This window comes from Python bivittatus, unplaced genomic scaffold, assembly GCF_059951505.1.
Source record: "Python bivittatus isolate LINGU-HERP-01145 unplaced genomic scaffold, Pbiv_v1 ctg000330_np1212, whole genome shotgun sequence".
Taxonomy (NCBI): Eukaryota; Metazoa; Chordata; class Lepidosauria; order Squamata; family Pythonidae; genus Python; species Python bivittatus.
In genome coordinates this window covers 38,783,726-38,811,328 of record NW_028277058.1, presented here as the reverse complement: position 1 = coordinate 38,811,328, position 27,603 = coordinate 38,783,726, and the positions used below count along the sequence as shown (strand labels likewise).

Here is a 27,603-nt window from a genome sequence, read left to right as displayed (position 1 = left end):
AAGGAAGACTGGATAGGCTTCCAGTTTCTACTTCCACGTTTAATGTTCAAGAGAATCAACCTTCCTAATGCCTTGGATTCTCCATCAAAACTAATTTAAAGAACAATCAATACCTTTAGAAGGAGGAAACCATACCTCTCTATTGTTTCATTGGAGCAGTATCTGAAGTTTTGGATTTATTTTGAACAATTTTTCCTCAGTGGCCTTCCTATGCTTCTTTCTCTTCACACACTAAAACACCTTTGAAGATCAACACTTGAATATCAGGTGTGATATGAGCCAGGTGTAGGATGGGATGTCCTTACAATTTAGGCTATTTGAACAGTGGGAGAAGGACTGAAGGTGTCTCCTCCACAGTGTTTCCTTGTAATGAAAGGAAGAATTTAGAACGTTGCTCAGTTTGACATGGTTTGTTTCATCCATTCCATCACACTGGTAATTCTGGTATACACTCCATAGTTATTGGGACGTGCACAACCCATTCCCCAGCTCACCACACCAGCTAGAAACCATTTGCCACTGGCTTCCTGGCAAACAAGAGGTCCTCCAGAATCTCCCTAGAAAAGTGAAACCAAATAGTGGTCAGGGGAAAAATTGTTCAAATGGAAAGGAAAAAGAAAGCTCTGAGTAATGACCTTTGCAACACTCAGTGTGCATGCAAATTGCATGCAAATAAAGCAGCTTCACAAGGTGGGAAAAGGTTATTTCTAGATCATGGAAACTAGTGCTTAAAGTTACCTGACAGGAGTCTTTTTTGCCATCATGGTAGCCAGCACAAAACATTCTGGGAGAGACCTGATAATGATAAGCTTCACTGCAAATGTCTTGCCGAACTAATTGCACATCCACCTTTTGCAAGATCTTGCTTGTAGGACCTGTGGGAGAGGAGCTGCAAGTTAGCAGGACTGACCAAAGAAAGGATATTTCCTGCTCCTATGAAATTCCACAATTCCAATCCCCACATATTCTACAGGGGTGCAGTAATTCGTTTGGGTGGATTTTGAGCTGCTTCACTCAGAAAAGTGGGTGAAACTAGTAGTTGCATTCCCCTGCTTTGAGAAATCTCCACTGAGTAAGAGATGGGATGGTATCATTTTGTAATTAAGACACCCTGTTTACGCCTAACAGAAGGGGTTGGATCCAGTAGTATAATTCCTCTGGCAGTTGCTGTTCTGGAATGAGTCTTACTACCTTTCATTCCAGGTGCTTGAAAGTGTCTCCTGAGCAACCCTTCCAACACTTATGGAAGGGAAGGAGAAAAGGAACAAGCCTTGAAGTCAAACCCCTGGCATTCCCAGGATGCTGCAGTGTTTTCATGATTTATGCCAGTGTTGTCCAAACTTGGCCACTTGAAGATGAGTGGACTTCAACTCCCAGAATTCCCCAGCCAACCATCTTCAAGTGGCCAAGTTTGGACAACACTGATTTATGCAAAGATCCACTAGGGGGAGCATGATAGCGTCTTGCTGCAAAGCCCTTGCAACTTTTGGCCTTAGCTTTGTACATATGCAGTATTCTGAATTTGCTTTTCATTGGCCAGCTTTTGACATAGGTTTTTGCATGCTCCTTTTGGCAAAAGCTTAGGAAGCCTTTATATTGTATCTGATATACCCTTTTAAGTAAAAAAGAAAGGGCCTTTAAGGACCCACGGGCCGAATACCTCCTTCCGTGACTGCACCCCAGCCAGTGACCCAGCACAGGAGACCAGGCTCAAAGAGATGGGAGCTGGCAGGCAAGCAAATGGGCTGGATGAAAGGAGAATAGATGACCGGATGGTCAAGCTGCAACAGAGCCACGTCATAGTCGTGGCTATCTTCTTCATAGTAGGGATGCTGCAAGATACGGTTCACTTTGAAGGAAACCTCATTGTGGCTACTGACGTTCAGGAAGTGCTTGCCCAGGTAGACGGTCCAGACCGTGGGGGAAACCTGCCTGCAGAGCAAAAGGGTGAGAAATAGCTTCAGCAAGTTGTTTTTTTTTCTCTTGATACTTCATTTGCCCAGCTCCCCAATACAGCTCAGAGGAGACTGGGTTTAGGGGAGAAAGGAAACTGTCTTATATCTGGTCAAACTCTGCCCAGGACCCAAAACTTGTGGAACCTTATAGACCAGTGTTTCTCAACCTTGGCAACTTTCAGGTGTGTGGACTTCAACTCCCAGAATTCCTCAGCCAGCCTTGCTGGCTGGGGAATTCTGGGAGTTGCAGTCTACACATCTGAACCTTGCCAAGGTGGAGAAACACTGTTATAGACTAATTGGTTTTATTAATACATAAGCTTTTGTTGATCACAAGCCATTGCATCTGCTGTAGGGAGGCTTGTCCAAGGGAAGAACACTGTATGCACGTAGTTGTTTGCGGGAGGAGAGGGAAAAGAGGATTGCTGAGGAGAGAAGCCAGGAGCAGTTAAAATGATCTTAGATAATGGCCATAAGTAAAGGAGTAGACCTGTCAGTTTATGCAAGAGTCTTATGGTGTCTCAAAAGGCCAACACATCTATTAATACGTGAATGTATCTTGAAAAAGAAGTGGAGTGAGAGGAAAGGAATGGGGTGGGATAGGGAGGAATAGCAGAAAGGATATTGCCCAATATTCTCCCAGGAGCAACTCTAGAACAAGTAACAAGGAGAAACAAAAAGCTAACAAAAATGTTACTACAAGATTATGGATTTTACCATAGGCTTAAATGCATATATTTAACAATTTGTTCAGTGTTATTAATTTATCTGTTTAAGGAAACCCAGGGCACCTGATATTGTGGAAAAAAGCACATATAAAGAGAATATGACTTTGTCAAATGTGTATGTTTGTGAAACATAATTTCTAAAGGCCGTGATAAAAGGAAAATGCTTGTATAATGGATAAAAATATAAAATACTTTTTTTTATAAAATAAAAATACAAAGAGAAATGCATATTATGTATCAAGGACGTCTAAGCCATTTAGATTTGTTTGATTGAAGCAGCCTAGAAGTACCAGTATAAAAAAAATTAGAAATGCACACAAAATTTTCCCACTTTTCTGATTGTTAGTAAGAACCTTGAACCACCCAATGTCAATAGTCCCTTCCCACCCACCCCCACCTTTATTTACCTGTCTTCCTGGAAACAGTGAGCAGCAGTGATCACCCAGCGATCTGCAATCAATGTTCCCCCACAAAGGTGGTGCCCACGCACCTGCAAACTTGCTTGCCAAGGCCACTCCCCTTCCATAGAATGAGCACCACCTACAATTCGGGGTGTTGCTGTCTCCTGCACTCCACAGTCTGAGGAAAGAGGGAGAAACTTTAGGAAGCAGAAATGATGACAAGAGTGAAGGCAAGTGGAAGAAGAGCAAAGTGAGGGAGAGGTGTATTTGCAAGACCCTTTATGATGGATTTTGTTTTCCTGTTTTGAAAAGTCATGCCTACAAAGAAATCCAGGTTTTCCTTCGTGATTACCATTCATTCATCCATTGCATTTGTGCCTCACACTTTCCTCTGGGAGTGTGATGGAATGTGAGGGTGACCTTGGAAGAGAGGGGGAAGAGATGTCACAGGGAATGATCAGATAAAAGGGGGAGGAGCCCGCAACAGAGTAACGTCCAGAGAAAGAAACTTAGGAAGGACCCACCATAACTACTCAGGCAGGTTGCAAGATTGATGTCAGCTCTCCCAGGTAAACCAGACAGGAAACATGATTAGATGGACTAATTCTAGTTTATTGTAAGGCTACATTAACAGCATATTGCAAGTCTGAAAGTACAAATCTTCCGCCCTACTTATTTACCACCTGATTAGGGCAGGTCCTTCCTAAGTTTCTTTCTCTGGACGTTACTCTGTTGCAGACTCCTTTCTGTTTTGACTGATTGTTCCCTTGGTGGCATCTCTTCCCCCACATCTTCCAAGGTTACCCTCACATTCCATTACAGGGAGGAAGTTTAAGTTGGTGCATGTAGGGCAGTGGAGTCTCCCCTCATTTTATCTTCACAACAACTCTTGTGAGGATGTACTGGTTGCCAGTGATTGGTGGACCCAAACTTGAGTTTCTCTGGACTCAGGTTAAGTCCCTAAATACACTAAATTGGCTGTCATACGTTAGTCACCTGGCATATAATGCTAGTAAGCAAATTGTTGGGAGTATGCAGTTTGATGATTGATTCCATTTTGAACAGCTGATTAGTTTCAATTTGACTTCTTGGATTGGCAATCCAATTTGAGCATCAAATTAATTCAACCAATTTTCTGAATTTTGGAAAAAAAAATCAATTTGATGTGAATCATTGGTCCAATTTAAAAAGTCAGTTCTGAGACTTGATAGCATTACATTCTAATTGAATCTCTAAATCAAGTATTTGCAAAACCATACAAATTATATTAGATTAATTGCATCTCTTTATTTCTTGTGCAATCAGAGCAGATTCTGTGAGAACATAGGCCAAACTGTATATCATAAATGGGTTTATAATGACCGCGTTTATTTTAAATAAAAAGCAGCCCTGAGTTTCTACTTTGGAATGTGTTTCAAACCTCAAAAGTTTTCCATCCAATTTTCAGCTGAAAAATCTACTCTCAGCTGCTGTTTGCCCATAAATGTTGATGTAGTTGACCACAGTATGGAGTAATAATAGAAGAAGTTAGACTAATATTAAGTTCATGTTCAAGTTCATCATCAGCCATAGAAAGGAATAGTCCGATTTTGGGTCTGTGGTTTTGAGTTGGGGGAATGGAGGAGGGAGTACTGTATCTGTCACTTTGACCTCTTAGAGAAAAAGCAAGATATAAATCTAGCAAAAGTACATAAGGATTTTTAAATTAAAGTTTCTGCTACAGGAGACTGTGTATATCAGTGTTTCTCAACCTTGGCAACTGGAAGATGTGTGGACTTCAACTCCCAGAATTCTCCAGCCAGCATTGCTGGCTGGGGAATTCTGGGAGTTGAAGTCCACACATCTTCCAGTTGCCAAGGTTGAGAAACACTGGTGTATATCATCATTATTCACCACTTTATGTTTCTCACCAAAACAATCACACTCAACCTTTGGAGCCTGGTACACCACCCAGAGTCACTTTTTGTGAGATTGGCAGCTATAAAATTAGATAGATAGATAGATAGATAGATAGATAGATAGATAGACAGACAGACAGACAGACAGACAGACAGACAGACAGACAGACAGACAGATAGATAGATGCAAGTAGAAAAATGGATTCATCCACTTGGGGAAATAATTATTAGAATAGTAAGGGTAATGGACATGTTTTGATTCCAATGAAAAGGAAAATATGTACCTTGGATATTACTGTTCTTTTGACAAGGATGATTTGATGTATATGTGACAATATCCATTCACTGAAACTTTCCTACATTTACATTATTTCTCTCAGAAGGAACATTTTGATATTCTGCAAGATAGCTGTTTGATATTAAATGAATCCCTCCAAACTGGATAATTAATTGCAGTTAATCTACTATAGACTTCAGACCCACCCAGAATTATGGATTTCTAACAACACAATCCAGAAAGGATACTAATGCCCTCCAGTTAACTTGTGATGCATGATCATGCTGGCTGGGGATTCTGAGAATTGTAGTCCCAGCAGAAGCTTGGAAAAGACTAGTGCATAGGACTAAAGCTTAATACCATCAACCCCTGAGAGAATGAACATGTGCAGATTCTGTACTAGGATTATTCTAAGCAGAAGAAACTGAGTTGGTTTTAGATATTCCTCTGACTAGGATAGTCCCTTCCTCTGAGTTTCTCACCACAGTTCATTTCATCCGATTGATCCTTGCAGTCAGGGATTGAGTCGCATTGAGGGTTGGGCTTCTTCACACAGCTCCCATCAGCACATTTGTAAGTGTAAAGTCCACAAGGGATTCCTGAAAAGATATATTATGTGGTGGAAAAGGAATGTGGTCTTATTCATACTTTTTGTTGCACTTACTACTGCAATTTTCTCTTCTCACAGGGATGGGGAATTGGGGACCTTCCACGTGTGCCTGAACCACAGTGTCTTGCAAACTTAATGATTAGCCATGTTGGCTGGGAGTTATAATTTGGCAGTATCAGTGGGTCCACAAGTTACCTAGCTAGCTGCACTTGATTGCAGTCATGAAGCCCAGTCCCAAAGGTGTGATAATGGTGAACAGAAAGTGATAATCACAACATCAGTGCCCATTACTTTACATTAAGGAAAGGTCTGTACTCTGAAAACAAAGCTACGACCAAGGTGGTAGAGCCTTCTTTGGGCTAGACTGTTTTAGAATGTAGATGGATAATTGTATAGGACAGTGTTTCTCAACCTCAGCAACCTTAAGAGATGTGAACTTCATCTCCCAAAATTCCCCAGCCAGTCATGCTGGCTGGGGAATTCTGGGAGATGAAGTCCACATCTGTTAAAGTTCCTAAGGTTGAAACACTGGTATAGAACCATAGAACTGGAAGGAGCATTTAGGTTTTCAAGTCCAACCCTCGAATCCAAATCAAAATTGTAGAGCCTCTGCTTGAGCTTCCAGTGAAGGAGAGCCCACCACTTCTCTCAATAATTAGTTCCACTTTTGAGCTGCTTTAACTGCTAGGAAGTTTTTTCCCCCCCTAACATTCAACTGGAATCTGACTTCCTGTAACTTAAATAATGCATTTCACATCCTGCATTCTGGAATGAGAAAAGACAGGTCTTGACCTTCACCCAAGTGGTTTCCTTTCAGACATTTGAAGAATGTGGTGCACAGAATAGGAAACAGCACTTGAAGGGCATCTGGCAAGTTCAGAATAGAATGGAATGATTGCTTCCCATGATTTGGAAATTATACTTTCTGTTGATGTAATCTACATTTGCATTTGCTTTTTTGCAGCCATATTACATGCCAGCTCACATTCAATTAACTACTGTCCCGCAATCTTTTTCACAAATACCATTACCAAACCAGAAATTGCTCATCTTATAGTTGTATATTTTATTTAATTTCCTAGGTGAAAAACTTAGCATTTGTTAAATTTAATTTTGTACTTTCAGCCCATTGTCTCCAATCTATCAATGTTATTTTGGATTTCATTGAAGTTCCTCTCTTCTGGTTGTCCTACTCAATTCTATATCATTTGCATACCAGACTGCTCCCTTTCCTACCAGAAATGAGTAACTGTGAGTTAAAAAACCTGTAAACTATAGAGTTGCTATTTCTGCAGAAAAGGTTTTACTGCCAGTGCTTAGTGAATTAGGTGCCTTCTTGTAATTTGAGATTCAGAAGGAGATAATATATATATATATATATATATATATATATATATATATATATATTTAAGAGAAAGGCAATACATTTAGGATAAACATTGCCCTGACATTCTACTATTTATGGCAATTTTTCTATTCCAGAAAACTTGTACTGTACAGTTTTTTCCCCCCAATCTAGTGCCCTCCAGATGTGTAGGATTTCATCTGTCATAATATCTCAGTCAGCATGGTTTCTGAGGACAGCAGGTTGGAGAAAGTTGATTTAACATATATTCTTCATGCCATACCTTCACTGCATTGCTCCTCATCACTCCCATTGATGCAATCTGGATGTTCATCACAGAGCTTGGAGAAGTCAATGCACGTGCTGTCTTCCTGACACTGAAATTTTGCAGGGCAGACTGGCAAAGTGAAAACCATAAGGAAAAGAAAGAAAGAAAAAAATTGGGAGGTAGAAGAGCAAAAGGGATGGAAAGGTGGAAAGATAATTTGGGTACAAGTGGTGCCCAATACCCAATGTATTTTTATGCATGTTTTTGTGTTTGCGGTCATTTGAAAGGCCTTTGCCTTCACACTGTTTTTATAGAGTTAGATCATTTGCACTGGCCATCCAGTAACACTGCTTTTGAAATTCACCCAACTGTACTTTATATGAAAACATACTTTATATCCTCATTTATATATTATATTACTTTAATTATATTATATTATATTATATTATATTATATTATATTATATTATATTATATTTAATGTAATGTAATGTAATATAATACAGTAAATATGTAAGCAGTAAATCAGTGTCTCCTAGAAAATGGCATCCTCTCTGGATGTGTTTCAAAGACACTGGGCTTGAGAAGATTATTTACATGCTTCTTTAAAAAAGAAAATCATAAAGAAAAAATAAACTAGAGTGCAGTTCCTTGAAAAACTAAGATGAAAACCTTACAAGTTTAAATCAACCAGCAATGAAGCTTATCAGTCCACATTATAATATAATCTGTTTTTTGCGGTGGGAAAGTGCTTGTATGTTTGTGCATGAATATGTATGTGGCCATACTCTTTCATGTCCAGGTTCTGCTGGCGGGATTCAGAGCTAAATGACAGAGCAGTTCAGGAGCATGAGATCTACCTCTTCAACTGTAGATCTCTTCTCCCATAGCAGTCAGTGGCTTTTCACCAATGGCTACATCATAGGAAATTAGGATGGCTCTGAAACTGTAATAATGTGTTTTGGAGAGGCTGACTCATAGATAGGAATAAACTCTTCTGCAAGAAAAGCATGTGTCACCTGCAGAGACCCTTTTGCTCAAAAAGGACAGAGGGATTATTTTCTAACAAAAGTCAAGCATTATGTGATGACAAGGGAAGGAAATGATAAAGCACTGCTCACCACAGTTTCTCTCGTCTAGTCCATTGGGGCAGTCTTCAATCCCATCACAAGCTGGCACGCACAAACCATTGACAAAGCAAAGGAATTCTCTAGGGCATGCTTTTTTTTTGAATGGAAAATAAAGAAAAATGTTAGTTGGTTTTTAATGCATAACCAAATTTCACTTCAAATATTGAAACCACTCAACTGCTTCTAATCTCATCTACAAACACTCTCCGCAAATGTGGTATGAAGCTTATCTTTGTCTTCCTTAAACTGTGCTTGGCATCATGTTCTAAATGCAGGGGATCAGCATTAATGCTGACAAAGCATAACTATCTGCTCAGAAGGGTCCATCCACAATCCTCTTTATCATATCACGTGGCCTCCACTTCTGCTGCTGCTGATCCTATACTATCAGGATGTTGGCCTAGCACTTCCACTTGCTGGTGTTACCTACTAGTCATTCCTGCCTTTCCTCCGACGAGCCATGGTAACACTTTGGGTGAGAAAGATACAAATCACTTTCAGACTCAACTTGTCTATGCACAGACAGCATCCTAGAACAGCCAAAATCCAGTTCCCAATGTTTGGTGTTGCATTTTGGCCTGAAATTTTAGTGGGATCTTAGATGAGGCCTACCCCTCACAGAAGAGAGCAGAATATTACCTGAACTTTTTCCCATTCAAATGTATCAAGGTTGTCCTCTAGTAAATAAAAACAGTATGCTTTTAGGAAGGGGAGATTAATTTGTGTGAATGATACTGGAAAATAGCAGAAACCCCCTCCCTCTCTGGTGGTGGATCTGGCAGCAACTTGAGGCAGGAGTCCAGATCAATGGCAGCATATTGAAAATTTGCAAGTCTAGCACTGATCATGCAAAAGACTGAGATTTCTAGGCCATTTAGGGAAATGTCCCCAGCCATTAAGTAATATTGATGTTCTGTTGTAAAGCGTCCAGTTCCCCATTAGTCTGACAGACACAACATCCAGTATGGCCCTTGATTCATGTTAAATCAAGATGGCAACATTCATAACAAGGCATGCGTTGATTTTTCCACAAGTTTCCAGTTAGCTGAGCTGCGTGTTTTAGAGACTATACTCACGATCTGATTGATTATATAGACTGTAAGCAGCCTGCACTCCAGGCCCTGTTAGGGAAATCTGAGAGGTAAAGTTGATGGTGACACCAGCTCTAGACATCACAGGTATTCTTTCAGCATAGGCTTGCAAAGTCCGCAGACCACAGAACCTGGATTTTAAAAAAAAGACTAGGGCAATAAATCACAATCAACAATCTTGTCCTTGAAAGAACAGGGGTATAGGAAGAAATATGTTACGAAATTTGGGGAACAAGAGAAAGTCAAAAGCATCTTCTTTGGGATCCCTTCCAACAGGCAGACTTACTTGCTGGAAGTGAAGTCAGCAACTGTGAGACATCTGCCACTGTACAATTACCCACAATTCCCCCAGTGGGGAAAATTAAAATACTGTAGTAACTATCTTCCAGGAACAGCTATACAGTATATGCACCCCAAGATTGGCATTAGTTGTGGACACAAACAGAACAGTAGAACCTGGGCTGCTAACCCAAAAATAAATTCTGGGGCTCGGAATTAAAAACAAAACTCAGAATTAAAAACAAGAGGTGGCTATAAACTGTAGCACCAGGAAGAAGGCTCACCTGATGACAGTATAATGTTGAAAAAGTGGAAGAAATTAATTACAACCATGAGACCAAATTCAAGTTTTGATTTCTTTTTTAAATTGAGCCAGTTTAAGTAATGGACCTATGCCTGTAGCAAGATAACTATAGAATTGTTGGGGGTGGGGAGGAGGATTGGATTTTGTTTTCCAATATCTTTAATGCAAATCACTTTTTCTTGAAAAAATGGATTACTACCAGAAATCCAGCAAATGCAATTTTCCTTAGCATGGGGAATGTAGCAAAAATGGAAAATTGTATGTCCTGAATATCTGCCTGTCATGCAGTTGCTAAATGCATAGAGCCCAAACTAACACACTGAGGATCTGAAGCAGCAGAAACAGATGGAGAAAACATTTCTCAATAGTCACATCCTTGAGTGATGGGTAGTGGAGGTAAGGGGAAACTAAGTCCAAAATATAATTCCAAGTCACTTAACAATGAGCCGGAAGAGCAATTTCATTATAGAATTTAAATTAGAGCTAGCAAGAGGCTGATTTTACAAAAAGTATGAAACCATCCAATTTCTTTGTGGCAAAGCTGTTTCATGAACTCAAATGTGTTTTGTAAATTTAAGTCCTGCTGAATCTATTGAAACTTACTTCTGATTAAGCATACCTAGGACTGCACTGTTCATCTTTAACTGCTTATTTCCCCTCTTCCAGTTCTAAAATATAGCATAGGAAACTTTTAAATGGAGCAGATTTCCCAAACTTGGTCCTGTCCCTCAATCCCACAAACTGCATGCTGGTTTGTGCAAAGCTGATATCCAACATGTTGGAAGACATCAGGTAGGGAAAGTCAGAGTTTTTCAAAGCATTGCTGTTTGATTTGCTATCAGTGAAAAGGCTGTGAAATGCTCGCTTTTCTTTTAAGCCAGTCCTGTAAAATGAACATACCAAGATGTTTGTAGATCCTTACTTTCTGTTCTGGATGGTCCATTGGCCTTGAGTACATGGAAGGTCATATTTCTGCCTCCTGAGAGTGTAAGCATCAAACCAAAGGACAACTCCATATTCCAGAGACGGGACCTACAAAGAAGGAAATACAGTGGTCAACTGGATTGACAATATAGGCTTTTTGTGTGTGTGTGTGTGCCTTTTAATCAATCTTGACTTCAGGCAACTGCCTGGACTAGTCCCTGCAGTTTTCCTGGCAAGGTTTTTCAGAAGTGGTTTCCCATTGCCTGCTTCCTAGGGCTGAGAGGGAGTGACTGGCCCAAGGCAGCAGGCAATGGGAAACCACTTCCGAAAAACTTTGCCAAGGTCATCCAGCTGGCTTCGTGCCTAAGGCAGGACTAGAACTCATGGTCTCCTGGTTTCTGGCCTGATGCTTTAACCACTACACTAAACTGGCTCTCTTATGGGGGGGGGAGGGGGGGGGAGGGAGAGAGAGATAAAAGATTGATAACAGCTCAGAGTTTTATTTAGATACATACAGAAATGGAGTTTTGCTCCTGGTTCACAAATAAAAAAGTGAGTGTAACAAAGCAGGAGGGCTCGGAGAGAGAGGAAGAGGAAAAACAGTTTACATAAAATACAAAAGAGACTGCATTAAAATATATCCTCAGTGAGATCAGTAAGGGCTCATAAAATATGAGAATACTGGCACTTTTAGACTGTTCAACACACAAAGGTTCAAGTCTCCATTCACTCAACTAAATGGTGTTAAATATCTGTTCATGTGGAGTGCTCTGTACAACTTTCATGGAAGAGTAGAATATAAATATAATAAGAATGTAAAATAACCAAGTAATGGCATGTTGTCCACAACATTTGGCTGATGTTATTTAAATGCAAAAGTACACACAGCTCAGTTTTGCCTAGGAACAGCCAAGATCGTACCATCATGTGCCAAGTGCACTGTGTATTTGGCGCATAGTAACTAGGATAGTAAGGAGTCTTGATGTTCCCTTGCAGTTCCCAGCTTTCCTTCAGTGTCAGATTCTTCTGGCAGGCTGAAAAGACAGAAGCATTGTCACACCAACTGAGATCCATAGAAAATTTTGCTCATGTTTATTATTCTGCCAAAAATGAGAACAGGAAATAGGAATACTGTCATATTAGGCTATGATAGGCATGAGTGAAGCCATTTATTTCACTTTCAACGATTTTCTCATCTGATTGCCACTGGCAATTTTTGTTCATCCTATGTTTACTATTCATTGAAAAAAAACATGGATCTTGCACAGCATATTTATGCTCACTTTTAATATAAACATTTTCATATACGCTTTTCCTGCATGCACACCTTTTTAAAAAAGAAATTTATTTATAGGAACATATATTTTGAGCTATTATTTTCTTTAAACATACTTGTGGCGGACATTTAATAATGATATACTTACTTTGGTGTGCATTTTCCAGTTATAAACTGTGCTGCAAAGATTCCCCAAAGTGCAGACTGTAACACGTATACGTGCTCTAGGTGAGCCTTTATATTTGGTCTGTTCAAATCAGAACATTCATCTAAAAATTCTGGTGATCTGAATTTCACATCAGACCCTACTTATGAGTCTTCCAAACAAGATGCAATGCCCTTCCTTGGGGGAGAGCCACTGTAGTTCTTCTGCTAATGCTCCTAGCTCTTCATTACTAGCAACTCAGACTGGGATATATTTTATAAAACTTAACTGGCAGCTTGTTCTTCAATCCTTCCTAACCTTTAGTATCCAGATATTGCTGAACTATGAAGTCCACATTCCTCAGTCAGCACAACACTGGTAACTGTAATCCACTGTCACCTGGAGATTAAATAGGATAAGGCTGATCTCCAGCTAAACTGGCTATGTCCAAGCTCCGATGCTCCATCCAACAGTCAAGGTTCAGTAGCAGTGGCCATGATGAAAGTGTGGTGGCCGTGGTGATGGTAAAAGTTTATTCCTGGAGATTGGCATTTCCAATCTCTAGTTATACAATTCTTAGAAAAGACTTCAGTCTGGAACCTTGGAGAACTACTGCCAATCAAGATGCATAACCCATCTAAAGCCTGCCAGTTATACAGAATTTTTTTCCATATTTGGGGTTTGATTGACCATTTCTCTGATGTAGCTTTGTCCATGATTGGTGCACATGTGTTATAATCATTTCCACACAGAGGCATTTTTACCTACTTATAAGCCAACAATCCACTATTTTCTTTTCTGCAACTGGATTCACAGATTCATTTGAAGCAAACTCCTTCAAGTTGTTATGCACCCTGATGTCAATACTGAAAGGATTTTGTTTTGATCAAGAAAAAAAAATGAAGCTGCCGTACACTGAGTCAGACCATAATTTATCAAATTATTTATTTGCTGTCTTTCCACTCCAGGTACCGTAAAGAAGTACTAGACTACCCTCTTCCCATAATTCTCAGCTGGCATATAACCCAGTACATGAAGAGGCCTCCTCCAGCAGGCAGTTACATGAGCTCTTCCCACAATCAAGCAAAAGATTCCATTTCTCAGATCCACTGCCTAAAACCAGGAATTAAATCTGAACAGTTTGCAGGCTATATGAGCTATGTTTATGATCTCAGAATAGAAGAACTCCCCCACAGCACTGGCTTTATTTTTTAAACACTTTTCAGCTGTTTCCTACCACAGCTGCACTCTGTCCTACCATGCTTCCAGCCAGTGCTCCTTCTAGCTAACCAGTGGGAGGGTGCAAAACAAAAGCAAAACATGAGGTAGTTTTCTACATTTATATTTGCTTATTGCAGCAAGGGGTGAGGGTGGGGAAGGTTCAGAAGAAATCGGACTAGTCCCTGTGCAAGGCATGGGTAGGGGACAGCAGCAAAACTGCCCATTGGAGGAACTGAGGAGGACATGCAGGTAGCAAAGTACAATTGCATCTTAGCTGGGGGAAGGACCAGGGGGCTCCAGAGTTTTGATATTTCCAGTTGGGTCACCACAAAGTTCCACAGTATAATGGGAATATAGCATTTATATACTGAATAGGCCTATAGCAGACTAGATTAAGCTCAGTCCAAGCAATACTGAAACTCATCCTTCTGCTCTCGCCTAGAGTGTACTATGGGTAATTGCAACACAACTTTTATTTTCTCCAAAATAACCTTAATATAAGATATCCTTCTTAATGCCAGATCTGATCTGATCTGAACTTCTTATCCAAATGTTTGTGAATCCCTTGGCCAAACTATTCTGCAATTTTGCTGAACCCTACTCAGTTGCAGTTATGTGCCATCTTAGAGATAACAGCACCATAAACTGGAAAATATATAAAAAGGTAGGTCTCTAGAAGTTCACAAATGCAATCTACATTTTCTATCTCCTTCTATCCATATCCTGGCTTACCTTCAAAGGGCACTGCCTGAGCAGAGAGTATGAAAGGATCATAGTAGCTGTACATCCCCTTCTTCCATACGATAGACATGACTGGACCAGAAGATAGAACTTCTACCACAGGCTCCTGCCGGCTGCACCCATATAGTCTAAAGAATGGAAACAAAGGGATTACTATCATATTGACAAGATGAGAAGGATGAAGGGAGGTTTTTATATAGAAAGATGAGACAGAAATGAGGGGGGGAGGTAAAGAAAAGTAATTACTTGGGTTCTTTATCTATGTAGGCATGTTGTTGAAACCCACCACTAATATGAAAACCGGCACATAGGAATATAAGATAGGCAATAATAGTATACTGTCTAATGGGAATCTTTGAGATTGGAAAAGGCCAGGAAAGAAAGAAAGAAAGGAAGGAAGGAAGGAAGGAAGGAAGGAAGGAAGGAAGGAAGGAAGGAAGGAAGGAAGGAGAAGAAAGAAAGAAAGAAAGAAAGAAAGAAAGAAAGAAAGAAAGAAAGAAAGAAAGAAAGAAAGAAAGAAAGAAAGAAAGAAGCAAGCCTAGATAAATAAAATATTTTGGCAACAATAAATGATAGTGGCTGGATAGGTCATGCAGAACACATAAGTCTTTTCCTTCAAATATTTATTTACCTCCTTAGGGGCTAGAAACCTGTTCTACTTCATATAATACATGTATGAAAATGTAAGTGGTTTCCATATTCTTGTCAGATCTTTCCAATTTTCTGACAAAGTGCTGCACACCAAGAAATCTTTTGGCCCAACATGCATTTTGGGGAGGAGGAGCTAATGATGGCTATAGATGGGAGCTTTCCTGTCCTGCTCTGCATTTTGTTTTGTTTTTTTAAACCCCAGATTTCAATGCTGGAGGTTCTGCTTAGAAAGCATGGCTGAAAGGGGATGGAATCCCCCAGAAAGTTAATTTCAATTTTAACATCAAGCACCAGCACAGGAATAGCTTTGTAAGCCAACTGCCCCACAAAACTGCACCAGACTTTCCCTCCCTTTCCCTTTCCCTGTCACTAACCGAAAACAAAAACCAACTGCCCTGGAGACTGGAAAAATGCCTTACTTACTAATGATTGTAAATCATTAGTAACTTTTCATTAGTTAGTTCAGTGTGTACTACTTCCACAGATTATCTGGACCATAATTCTATAAAATGAAACTTCCCGTACATCCTGAACCTAAACTAAATTCTGCTTAGAAGTGGATTATGGGAAAGATATGGAATTCATGACTACTCTTCTCCTCTTCCCACTGTTGCTGCTACAAAATCAAGGGTACCTACGAAGTGATGAGCTGTCTCTCCAGTGGCCCAGCTGCATCATACATTGCCAATCGGTCCCTGCATTCTGAGAGAGTCCATTCCAGGTGAAGCTTGACCATGTGACCTTTGGGGCCATGGAGATGCCAAAGGCAGCTGGAGGCTAAAAAATCTGGGCCCTTCAGTTTTAGGACCACATCCTCCCGGATGTAGCTGTACCTATAGCAGCCTAAACAGAGGAGACAAACAAAATTGCAGAGTGTACCATGCATTTGATCAGAGATGACATGGAGGAAATAAAACATTCAATCCACCCACAGATTTAGGGGGAAAGAAAAATACAGCTCTGCATAAAAGCAGGGCTTTTGATGTGTTTTTTACTGATATATCCAATTTTTCAGTGCTACTCTTTCCTATTTTGATGTAAAGCCTTGCTAACCATTCTATTCCTCTTTATTCCCAAATTCTATGTATAATCTATCCCAAAATAGATATTTTTTGTACCATTGTCCCAGTGATTTCAGTAATTCTTCCATTGGAAATAAGTCTGTCTCCATCCATCCATCCATCCATCCATCCATCCATCCATCCATCCATCCAATCTCAGGTTTGAAACTAGGAGCATTTAATGGAATTTACACACATTTATCATGCTGATGCAATCCTCAGCCTTTATGTATGCAAGGGTAACTTTTGGCCGTGGAATATATTGATGGAAGCCTTGCTTGCATTAATATGTACTGTTAGGTAAGAGCCATACACCAGGAAAACAAGCATATTGTTGGCACCCAGAAATAAGTATTGATTTATTCAGACCTATATATTGCTATGCAGCACAGAAAGCAGTTGCTCCCACATACTAGGACCACTTACTCCAATTAGATTTGACCTGTCCAAGGAGGTTCTTCCAAGAGAAGCTGCTTATAATACCCCAGTTTCACAAGGCAAGATGAGATGAAGCCAGAAAATGCTTATAACAGCTTCCCCCAGTAGTTAGACTGGTTCCCTTGCTGATCACCTTCCAGAATTTAATGAGGACTGAATTTTCTGAAAGGCACTTTCAGTTTACAGTATTTATTTATTGTGTATTATAACACTTGGTTTTAGTTAATGAATTTGTATTGTGTTATTTTCTAATTTTTGGGGGGTGTTTTCTTACACTGTTAGGTAAGCCTCTGTGAGTCTGGAAAGAGTTGGTGGCATACACATTTAATACATACCCACACACTCAATTAACATGGCACATACAGACAGAAATTTGCTTTAAGGTGTGAAAAACAGATGCCTTGCATATTCTGAAAGCAACTGGTGTTAAAGGTATTGTGAGCAGAATTAGCATCATGCATGCTGTTATTATGACTCATATTTATTATTAACCATCTTTTTTCATGTAAAACGAACTTAAAGAGAGGCTAACAAGCATCAGATAAAAAGTCAGCCCGTACTAAAATGCAGCAATATAAAAATACAATTGCAACATTAAAATGATACAGAATGCTATGAAAATAGTTCATTTTGGTCCCCGATGTCATATTAATTGATGGGTTGTCTGCAACAGTCCTTACTTCCACTTTGTAATGCAACAAACATAACCAAATAAAATAAATAAAATAAGGGGGAAATAAAGAGCCTACCCAAGGTGGATTTCAGCACTATTATGTCTTTGAGACTGGATTCTGTCAAAAGAAAAAAGAAAAAGAAAAAAGGAAGACAAATACATGAGATGTCACAGCTAAACTACCCAATGCTCCTTGCCCAGCTTCATTTCAATCACATATATTGCCCATTTTACTCTTCTCTTTCAAGTTTCAACAATATTTCAGTTCAGACCTAATTCTAAACCACAATTTAAACATTCTGCAAACTCATTTTGTAAGCATTCCCTTCCTTCTCCAACAGGTGTCAAAAGAGATGGGTAGCCATCGCTTCCTACTTTAAATTATGTGTGGTTTATCATGATGGCTGAATTGGAAGCTATGATTAGTTTAAGCAAAGTGTGAGAAATGGCTTCACACATTATGCTAATTGGCTTAATCACACTGTCTTGAAGATACATTTGGTTGACTTCACACGTCATTCTAAGCTATAAACCAGGGTGTACAGTGATAGGTTCACAAGTTGGGCTAAGTTAAAATCAAATAAATCACAATATATTTTAATATTAGGACACCAATGTGCTCACAGGCATCTCTCTCAGCACATACAGGCTCCCATTCCCACCTGACCTTTTGCTTTAAAAATATGAAAATAAAAGAAGATACATGCTGCAGAGGAAAATGCCAGTTTCCATTTCCATCACTATTTCCCCAAACAACTTTGACCCGAAATGTGCCCCATAAACTTTGTTAGAAAATAAATATGATGTGCAGCTGCAGCTCAGGACTGTGGAAGGGTGTCTATTTGTCCAAATAAAGGGCAAACATAAGCAGGGGTAGTAGGAATCACCCTGCTGGTGATGTGGGTGCGGGTAGGACGCAAGATATGGTAACAGGTACTATGTGAGTAAATTACATGTTGGTTTGGTATGACAGCCATTTTGTGAATGAGTACTGTAATAACCAGGTGTATTTATATTGTTTTTTTATTTATTATTATTATTATTGATGTGTTTTTAGTTGTTTTTAATGTGGTCAGCCACTCAGTCACCTGGTGAAGGGTTGGCCATGCAAACTGAAAGAATTAAATTGAAATGAATTTCACAAGAGTGCACACAAAAATTCCAAATGTGCTGTCCAGCCCAAAAGTTGGGAAATCCCTGAGCTATGCAAACCCAGCCTGGGGGCGAAAAACCTGCACCACCTAAAAACAACCCACACCACCTGAAAACCATTATGATGATATGACTGATGGCATTTTTGAAATTGCAGAAGTGGAATGTTGAAACAAAAGACATATCTGCACTGTTGTTGTCCCCTATGGGCTCTCTGGTGATTGGTAAAGGCATGATCCAAAGAGGCCACAGCCCACGGGGGGTGGAGGGCTGAGAATTTTTGAGAAATTCTGGGCAGGTCAAAGGCAGCTCTTCCATTGACAAAGGGCATCAGGTGTTCAGCGCTGCCAACCTCTATTGCCATCACTGCTTGAAATGTCTGTTTCCCCAAAGGTTAGTAACAGACCCATCAGCAGTGTGCTGGTCATGCAGGCTGTGGCCAGTGATTCAACAACCTTGATGTCGGCCAGGAGCTACTTATGGGAGTAAAGCAAGCAGTCATATTGGCACATCACACCACTGGTGCCTCTCAAGTTAGGGCTGTTTCTGCAACCCTGAAAAGCTAAAGCCAGACCAAATTATATGATCCCAAAGATTTTAGCACTGTTGCCTTATGCAATGTGATAGGTTTTATATGTGGTTTACTCCTTATCCCTCTTTCAGTGAGCTTTTTCCCTACCTTTATTAAAAATTCATTTTCTTTTTTTGCACATCTATGACTCCTGTCCTTTTGTATCTCTCCTAATAACTTGGGAAGCCCTTGATGCTTCTCAATCACCTCCCGATTCATTTCTGAAGCTTTTCTGTCCAAAGTGCTAGATTATGACTTAGGATATGTACTTTCATGAATTTCCAGCAATCCTGTGATTTATATTGTAATGCTAAAAGGATATATGGGAAGCGCTACCTGTTAAAATATGGAAGCTTATACCTCTGAATTGAATTCTGACCCCCTCTCCCAATTTACATACAGTATTTCTTCCAGGTATGCTAGCCAGCCCTTAGGTTGCTTAGGCTAGGCAGTGTCACAGGATGAAAGTGGTTAAAGTTGAAACCATCACAAGGGGTAGTAAATCCTACCAAATTCTTTTGTGTGGGAGGGAAGGAGCATGGAAGAGAATCATGACACTCAGTGGGATGAATCATTAGGAAGCCACACTAAGAAATGTATTGAAAAATCACTACAAGATAATTTTTTTTTAAGATTTTAAAACATATCTGCAGAATTTAACAGTGTGCAACACTCAAGCAAGAGCAAGAAAGAAATGGAAAGAAAATGAGCTTAGGTAAGTAAAGTACACAAGACATTGAATTTGTCTTTAATATCAGGTGATTTTGACAAGGGAAACGAAGCAAAAGGCAGTTAAGGAGGGCCCTGATTGCTTAGCATGAGTAGAAGGGGAGAAAAAAAAATGCACACAACTATAAAACTCTAAAGCTGAGATTAACCACTTGTGTACTTTATCTGAGCTTCCAGGTATAATGCTTCTAGGTTTCTGTGTTGGTACAAAAAGCTGGTAGAGGCATCATAGAGTAGGGTTGCTTTAATGCAACCTTCAGCCTTCCACAAGCCTCCTTGCTAAATTAATCTGTGAGAAATATTGAAAGCAGATCTGGAGATATGAGTCCATTCTCCAGTTCTGAGTAGAATAGGCAAGGCATTTCCCCTCTCTTCCCTGTCTGGGAATGTTGCAGATCATCTGGGAGGTCCAGCATGGAGATCCAGTGCATCATTTTCAATCTCTTTCTCTTTCTGCAAACAGCGAAAGAGTTGAGAGTGCTACAGAAATTTCTGCTCATGGAGTATGAGATTCTAGGTCTTATTCATTTATGAAATGGCCAAGGGGTATGTGCGAATACCCTGACTTTCATTGTGCAATCATCTTTCCAGAGGACATGAGCCTCCCTGGCTTTTCATGCTACAATTCAATCCAAAGAAAGTGAGATAAATAACTCTCTTTTTGCTACTATTATTGTTATGGGGGAGTTCTGCCCTTACAAAATTGTTGGAGAATTATTCCTTCCCCTGAAGACATTCTGAAAAACGGCCCACCTATTTCTCTACCAATAAATCTGGTACAGAATCTTGTGAGGCTATTTGTGCCCCACCCTAGTTTGCACAGAGGGGTTTGTATCTGAAATACAAACGTTTTCAGCTGCTCTTTAGGTAAAAAAAATCAAGTGTCTTTGCACCCCGCAAGTGATAAAGCTTTTATAATCTCTTCCTGAACTAAAAGATACCTCCATTATCAATACAGCACTCTAATAAAGTTATTGACCCACAATCCACCCATGAGAGTTTCTCAAATTCTCTTCTCTTTTGAAAGAATTTCTGAAATTCTCTTTTATCAATTGAATGAGAATTAATAGAAACAAATTGAGAAGACCTGTTCCTCATGGCACTAGAAAAAGATATTTGTCATATATGAATAAACCATAAAATACGATAAATACTATTAGTCGTGTCCTGTGGTATCTGCATGGACAAATGCAGAAATCACTCTGTGTCTAATTTTTTAAAAAAATCATTCATACTTATGTCCAAGTTATATCATGAAATTCTATGACTTGCTCCCAGTGTTAAGATTTGTCCTTAGGATAAGACTTTGTCAGATTGCCTCAAATTTTGTTTAGAAGTGTCAACAAACACAATTCACTTTAAAAACAAGTACATGATCCATAGTAGAACATAAATTTTGACATTTAAATAACTGTTCATTTGTAGTTTTGGCTTGCAAAATTATAATACAAATTACTGACATCTGAGCAGAGTTACACAGAATTATATATGTATGTGTGTGTATTTGTGTTTGGGGGTGTGTGTATGATTCTAGGTAGCAGGCCAAGAGAGATAAAATTTAAATCCAACAAGAAAAAAGGGGGAAAACCCTGATATATTATGAGCTAATGAAATTTTTGTATGGTTAGGCACAATGTTCTGTAATATGATTTTGGAAAAACAAAAATTGGTGGCATTCTTCAGGTATCTGACATGTGCATAAGGATCTCTTTCAAGCATCTCTTGAAAAAGAGATGTTCCTTATTTGTAGATCTGAAAAAGGTGAGGAATAACTGGAGACTTTTTTACTGCTCAGAAGAAACTCCAGCTGCTTCTTACCTGTTTGAAAACTGGAGTGGAAATGACATCTCCAGGTAAGTGGCAACAAGTCATCTGCTCACCAGAGGACAGGAGGCACTTGCTCCTGAAGAACTGGCAAGTTTATGTGTAAATTCCTATGAATATTGTAATGTTCTTTCTTTAATTTGAAGAGCATACTCAGAATGTTCTTATAGAAATTACAACCCAACCACTGCCACAGAATTACAGTTCTCAGGATTCTCTGGAAAGAGGAAATAGTATTTTCTAGTTTAAGTTAGCAATATAGATATACCTTATATTCTTAAATGAGAAAATACTTCACATCTGGGAGGATTAAAAACAATCACCGCCACCAAGATCCATGCATCTAATTTATCCCCATTGTGATCCATGCTAGATCCTTTGTATACCTCTGACATTAAATTGAAAAGACACAGCTAGATCTAGACCCAGCTCCCTTCATCTTCAGTCAGTACTATCAGAAGGCAACAATGCTACTCATTTGGTGATAGCATACAGGGATCCAAATAGGCAAATTCAAAGAGATGCCCTTTCAAAGAAAGACAGGACCTTTGTTATAAAAGAAAGGAAGCACTTCCTCACTTATTCAAATGGCTCAAGAGGGCTAAAATGTTCAAATAAACAGACATCCAGCTAAATATAAAACACATACAAGACTTTTCCACTGATATCAATGGGACTTTTGGTTGGATCACGTTCCTATGTATACTACTATTTTTAGTATGTGTAATCTAGCATCTTTTAACAGTTATTTTGGATTAAAAATAGTTTTTCAATGTGGTTTCTTCTAGAGAAGACATGTTTTACAAGATAGATTATTTCCTCTTCATTGACAGTAGGTATGTAGATATGCCACCCCACCCTACATAACTACATTACACTTTCTCTTTTTCCCCCCAGTATCAAGAGATCTGATTTTCAATTTTGAAAGCTGCTCTCTTGGAGACACTAAGGAAAGATAGATAGTTAGTACCTACCCAATAAAATTAAGGATTCTGGATCAATTTTGTATTCAGTCTGATAAGAGAAGTACCCTGTTCGGTTGAAGCTGGTAAGAAGTTGATTATAGAGTGTGTCTTTTACATCTTCCACAGTCATCTCCTCATGCTGATCTTTTGGGACTTGAAAGGCGAGCCAGAAGAAACATGTCAAAGACCCTTCTCTAATAGGAAGACAATTGTCACAATTACCACCTCTTTCCAGTTTCCTACAATCATCATGAAACTACTACAGAAGCTAGGGTAGATAGAACATTTCCAACCATCACAAGGGACAACTCAACCCAATGACCCAATTCAAAATATATCTAGCAATTTTTAAAATGTTTATATCGCAACATCCAAGAAAGATATAGACAGGTCTCAGACTAGCAAGATCTACCCTGTTTTTTTTTGGTGGGGGGGGTTGCTAGAAAGTCTACCATTCAGATGGCCAGATGCAAAACTGTAATTCAGATGAGGTACAGTCAGATAGAAAAGATCTTTTTGGATGAAACCAATAATCTCCTGCATCCCAACTAGAATAACTTGCACAGACAAGTATAAACTCACAGATACCCTATTATTATGAATCAGTAACCCAATACAACTCTAAAACCAGGCTGTATAACTGCACAAAGTTTGGGTTAAAAGCAACTAATAATGTTCCTGTTTTACAGGTCAAGAATACATACATACATACGTATACACACACATATATACACACACACCATCTTTGCAGCCTGGTTTAAAAAATATTTAGTAGTTTTAAGTGGTTTTAATATTAGATTTATGTTATTTGCTTAAAGGTTAATGTAAACCATTCGGAGCCATTTAGGAAGTGTGGTATAGAAATGAACAATTATTAATTCAACAATGGTGAATTAGAGATCCAGCAGATCTACTATAAGCCAGTTAGATCAAGTTCTACTTCTGACCATCCATGTTCTATGATAACTCTCAAACAAACTAACAATGCTTCACTCACCCAAAGGCATAGACAGCACTGGAGTTGTAGAAAGAGGCCAGGTTAGTGGCAAGAATTAGGTCTTTTAACTGTAAAGGAGATTGTTAAATAATGTCAGGCTGAGGTACCATCACAAAGAAACATGTTCCCCTTAACAATACAAGTCACCTCTCATTTAGTACATGATGGTGAATTATCTAGCTCTGATGAAGATCACCATATTTTTAAATTGTTCCAATATTTTTATCCACAACCTGATACAAAGCACATTAGCAGGATCTGAGTAGATGAAAATGATAATCGAATAGAGAATATGGACATATTTCATTTTGCATGTTATACTACTGCAAAGTGACTGGGGCAGCTCTAGTAAAAAAAAGCTGCCCACCCTTATGCTAGTATCCATTAAACTACCCAGTCTAAAATGCTATTCTCCTCATGAAATCCCACCATCTTCTGCATCTTTGATCTCTCTGTCCAGAAAGTTCTGGATTCCATCCGCCCGTGATCCAAAGAATACTGCCGATTGAGGATCCTCAGGCTGCCAGAGTAGAAATGCAGGTGAGCAGAATCCAGATACCGCAGTCTGTAGTCTGCCACAAAAAGATACATATGCTAATTACTTTCAGGAAATGGAAGAACATAAACATTGCAAAGTTTAGATCATAGGCCCACAGTAACTACAAATCTAGGCAGAAACATGTTTGCAATGTAATAATTACTTGCCTACAATTCTAGTACCTGGCAATTTTAGGAAATGCAACATAAACTGTATTGGACTTAAAGGGGAAAAAAGATCTAAATATATATAACTGAGCATTCTTTTTTTACTAGGGCAATGTAAAGATCACCCACGTGTGCATACACACAGACAGGCAGAGAAGCTTTGACATTTGTTTTTCATCCTTAAGCAAAATAAAGTTACCTTCAGAAGATGGAAAAGAAAAGAAAATTAATCAGATAGTTATATTAACAAAGTGAGTGATAAATCTAAATGCTTGTTTTTTAAAAAGGAAACAAAACCAAAATAGGTAGCATAGTTGAATTTTGTATTTTCGAAAATGGAGGAATAATTCTTGGTGTGGATATTGCTTTTTCATATTATAGCTGCCTCAAGGATGTCCTGGATGAACCCTAAGCATCAGCTAGATCTTAGTTTGAACATCTGCAACTAATCTTTTGAAAGTATCTATCAACAGTGAGCACTTAAACAGGAGGCTTACTATATATAAACCCATGGGATTGAGGTAGGGATAAATCACCTTCATATTCATTTCTATCACCTAGTCAGAGGTTTCCTCAATGTATATAGCATATGCAACATGTTGACCCATTTCTTCTTTCGTCATCTTATTTTGGTGACTAATTATGGAAAAGTGACCTCATACCAGTTATTACCCCACTCCCACTCTCAATTGAATAATAAATTATGGCAAACGAATCTCTGTACCTTATTTGGTCTAAACCAGTGTTGTCCAAACTTGGCCTCTTTAAGATGAGTGGACTTCAACTCCCAGAATTCCCCAGCCAGCATAGCATAGCCGGCTGGGGAATTCTGGGAGTTGAAGTCCACTCATCTTAAAGAGGCCAAGTTTGGACAACACTGGCCTAAACCAAGTAAGACTTCACTGTGGGTGAACTGAAATAGTCATGCAAAATGGCCACGAGGCAGGTCATAGGCAGCTATATTGACTCCTCTCTATTGAATACTTTCCCTGAACACATTCTCCCCAAATGCTGCATCAGGAGTACAAAGAATGATGCACAGCATCTGTTACCTAAGAAATACCAAGTTATTGCTCCAGCTCCACCCAACAGCACCAAGACTATCAAAAGTGGGATGTAGCGTTGGCAGATAATCACTTTACTCTTCTGTCTGTTTTGTGGTAGTTCCACTGGATCCTCCTCCTGTTCTTCTCCCTCAGTCATGGTTACCTTGCCAAACAGCAAAGCAAGAATTAGGATCTATGATCTATATTTATATTCTCCAGATGTGTTAGATTTGCACATAACTATCTCTGAGGCACATTTATAGATAAGGAAAAACGGAAGCAAGCACAATTTTCCAAGCTCGAGTTCTAGAACTTCAAAGTATTACTTTCTTGTGGGTTCCTTGTGAGTCCACAAGGAAGGTCTGCTCATGAAGCATGTCCAGGACTGCCAAAGAGCAGGGGAAGGACAAGATGCTGCCTTTATTCCGTGGACGGCAGCTAAATGGCATGTCAATGAATTTTATTTCAGTACTGGATGTATGATAGCATCTGATGCTACATCTAATCTGATTATACACATTTTAATGATAGGATTAGAAATTAACTATCAAGGCATGGAATTCAATATCAGCTCAGCAAGTGGAGCAGAGTTCACCAAAAAAGCTCGCTACATTATGACAATGTCTTGTAGGGAAATATTCCCAATGAAAGTGATTCCATAAATTCACCATAAATACATACCAGGGGCTACACTTCTGACAGTGCTTACACTTGACCTGAAAGAAATTAAATTTATGTCTTCCTTTGTCCTCTTTTTAATATGAGTGTGGGTGTGGGATACATGTGTGTGTGTGTGTGTGTGTGTGTGTGTGTGTCATTAAGTTGTCCTCTTGAAATATTTCTTTTTTGCCCTCCCTTTTGTGATTTTTCCTGTTAGAAAGTTTAATATTACATAGCAGTCCCAGTGTGAAAATGGGAATTGAACAGCAATTTCTATATACTGAAGAGCCCAAAACTAGGCCAAGTCTTCCACATTTGCTACCTTTCAAAGACTACAACTCCCAGAATTCCCAGTCAATGCAGCTGATGCTGAGAATTGTAATATCCACACAGGTGGAGGGTACCAAGTTGGGGAAAGCTGCTTGAGATGAGGCTGTATCAGTTCTTCAGAAGTAGCAAGGATGCAACTCTTGGCAATTAACAACAATCTCATTTCCCACCTTTATAGCCATCTGAAAACCAAATCACAGGCCTATAATTTGCCTCTCCAATTCATGCACAGTATTTTTTTGCTAGATTTATAGCAAAACCTCTAAAAGAAAAGAATCTGGGTTTCCATTTGCCAACTCATAGCTACCACTAACTTTGCCCTTCCTTCCTTCCTTCCTTCCTTCCTTCCTTCCTTCCTTCCTTCCTTCCTTCCTTCCTTCCTTCCTTCCTTCCTTCCTTCCTTCCAGGCCTTTTGGCTAAGATCAAGTGTAATACATAAACACACACACACATCCATACCTACACCCACAAATAACTCGCCCTCCCCACCGGTGTAAACTTAAAATTACAGTCTTACCTTATTTGAAGCCTTCTGTGGTATTGTTCACCTGATACACGCTCATCCAAAATGAGGCACACACAAGGCCATATGTAAACACCAGTGAGATTGAATATTTACTCAGACCCAAGGTCTTCCCTGAGATGAGTTGTCCAATGCGCTGCCCTGCTTTTTTAGCCTTTGCCCTATTCTCCATGAAAAGCAGAACTTGTCCTGGGGATTGATTGTCTATCACATGGCTGCCCAGCGAAGAGTCCTGTGTCACTTGACAGCTATACAGGTCTAACAGAAATTTGCCCTAGAAAAAGGCACCATCGTACCTACGGTATAGTTAATTCCTGGGAAGACTATAGCAATTTTCAATACCAAGTGACTAAATATCTTTCCAAATAGCAAAGCAGAGGACAAGAAAACTTAATGGCCAAAGAGAGCTCAGAAGTGGTTATTGGAAGGTTAAATGGATGTTGGAACTGAGAGTCAGGATAATACAGTGATCGCTTCTACCTTTCCGTCCCTCTGGATCCTGCTCTAGAGGCTGTTACCCAGTTGCCCGGCAACTGTTCCCTGTCTTAGTTACACCCGTTGGCTTCCAGCATTGATGGAAAATAATAAGGCCAAAGTTCCGATTTTAAGGAAATTTAGAGTTGAGTGAAATCAAACACATACTGTGAACTTCAAAACAAGCAGATTTTAATGAACTCGGAGCAATG

General features: G+C 39.3%; 1 protein-coding gene across 2 annotated transcripts; it reads right to left on the bottom strand.

Annotated features, from left to right (window-relative positions):
- Positions 1–301: 301 nt before the first annotated feature.
- Positions 302–26,989, bottom strand: TMPRSS6 (transmembrane serine protease 6). 2 transcript variants are annotated; one of them, XM_007421025.3, is made up of 18 exons: positions 26,912–26,989; positions 25,411–25,567; positions 24,083–24,225; positions 23,654–23,721; positions 22,666–22,850; positions 17,492–17,533; positions 15,882–16,086; positions 14,584–14,720; positions 12,131–12,243; positions 11,208–11,317; positions 9,688–9,833; positions 8,603–8,701; positions 7,498–7,611; positions 5,742–5,858; positions 3,091–3,262; positions 1,661–1,932; positions 739–875; positions 302–557 (listed from the first exon to the last, which is right to left on the bottom strand). In XM_007421025.3, the coding sequence occupies exons 2-18, from the start codon at positions 25,559–25,561 to the stop codon at positions 396–398; spliced, it is 2,373 nt and encodes a 790-aa protein (XP_007421087.1). In that variant the 5' UTR covers positions 25,562–25,567; positions 26,912–26,989; the 3' UTR covers positions 302–395. The 2 variants fall into 2 exon arrangements, with proteins under 2 accessions (XP_007421087.1, XP_025024784.1); XM_025169016.2 differs by having other exon boundaries at positions 25,496–25,567; positions 26,912–26,929.
- Positions 26,990–27,603: the final 614 nt, after the last annotated feature.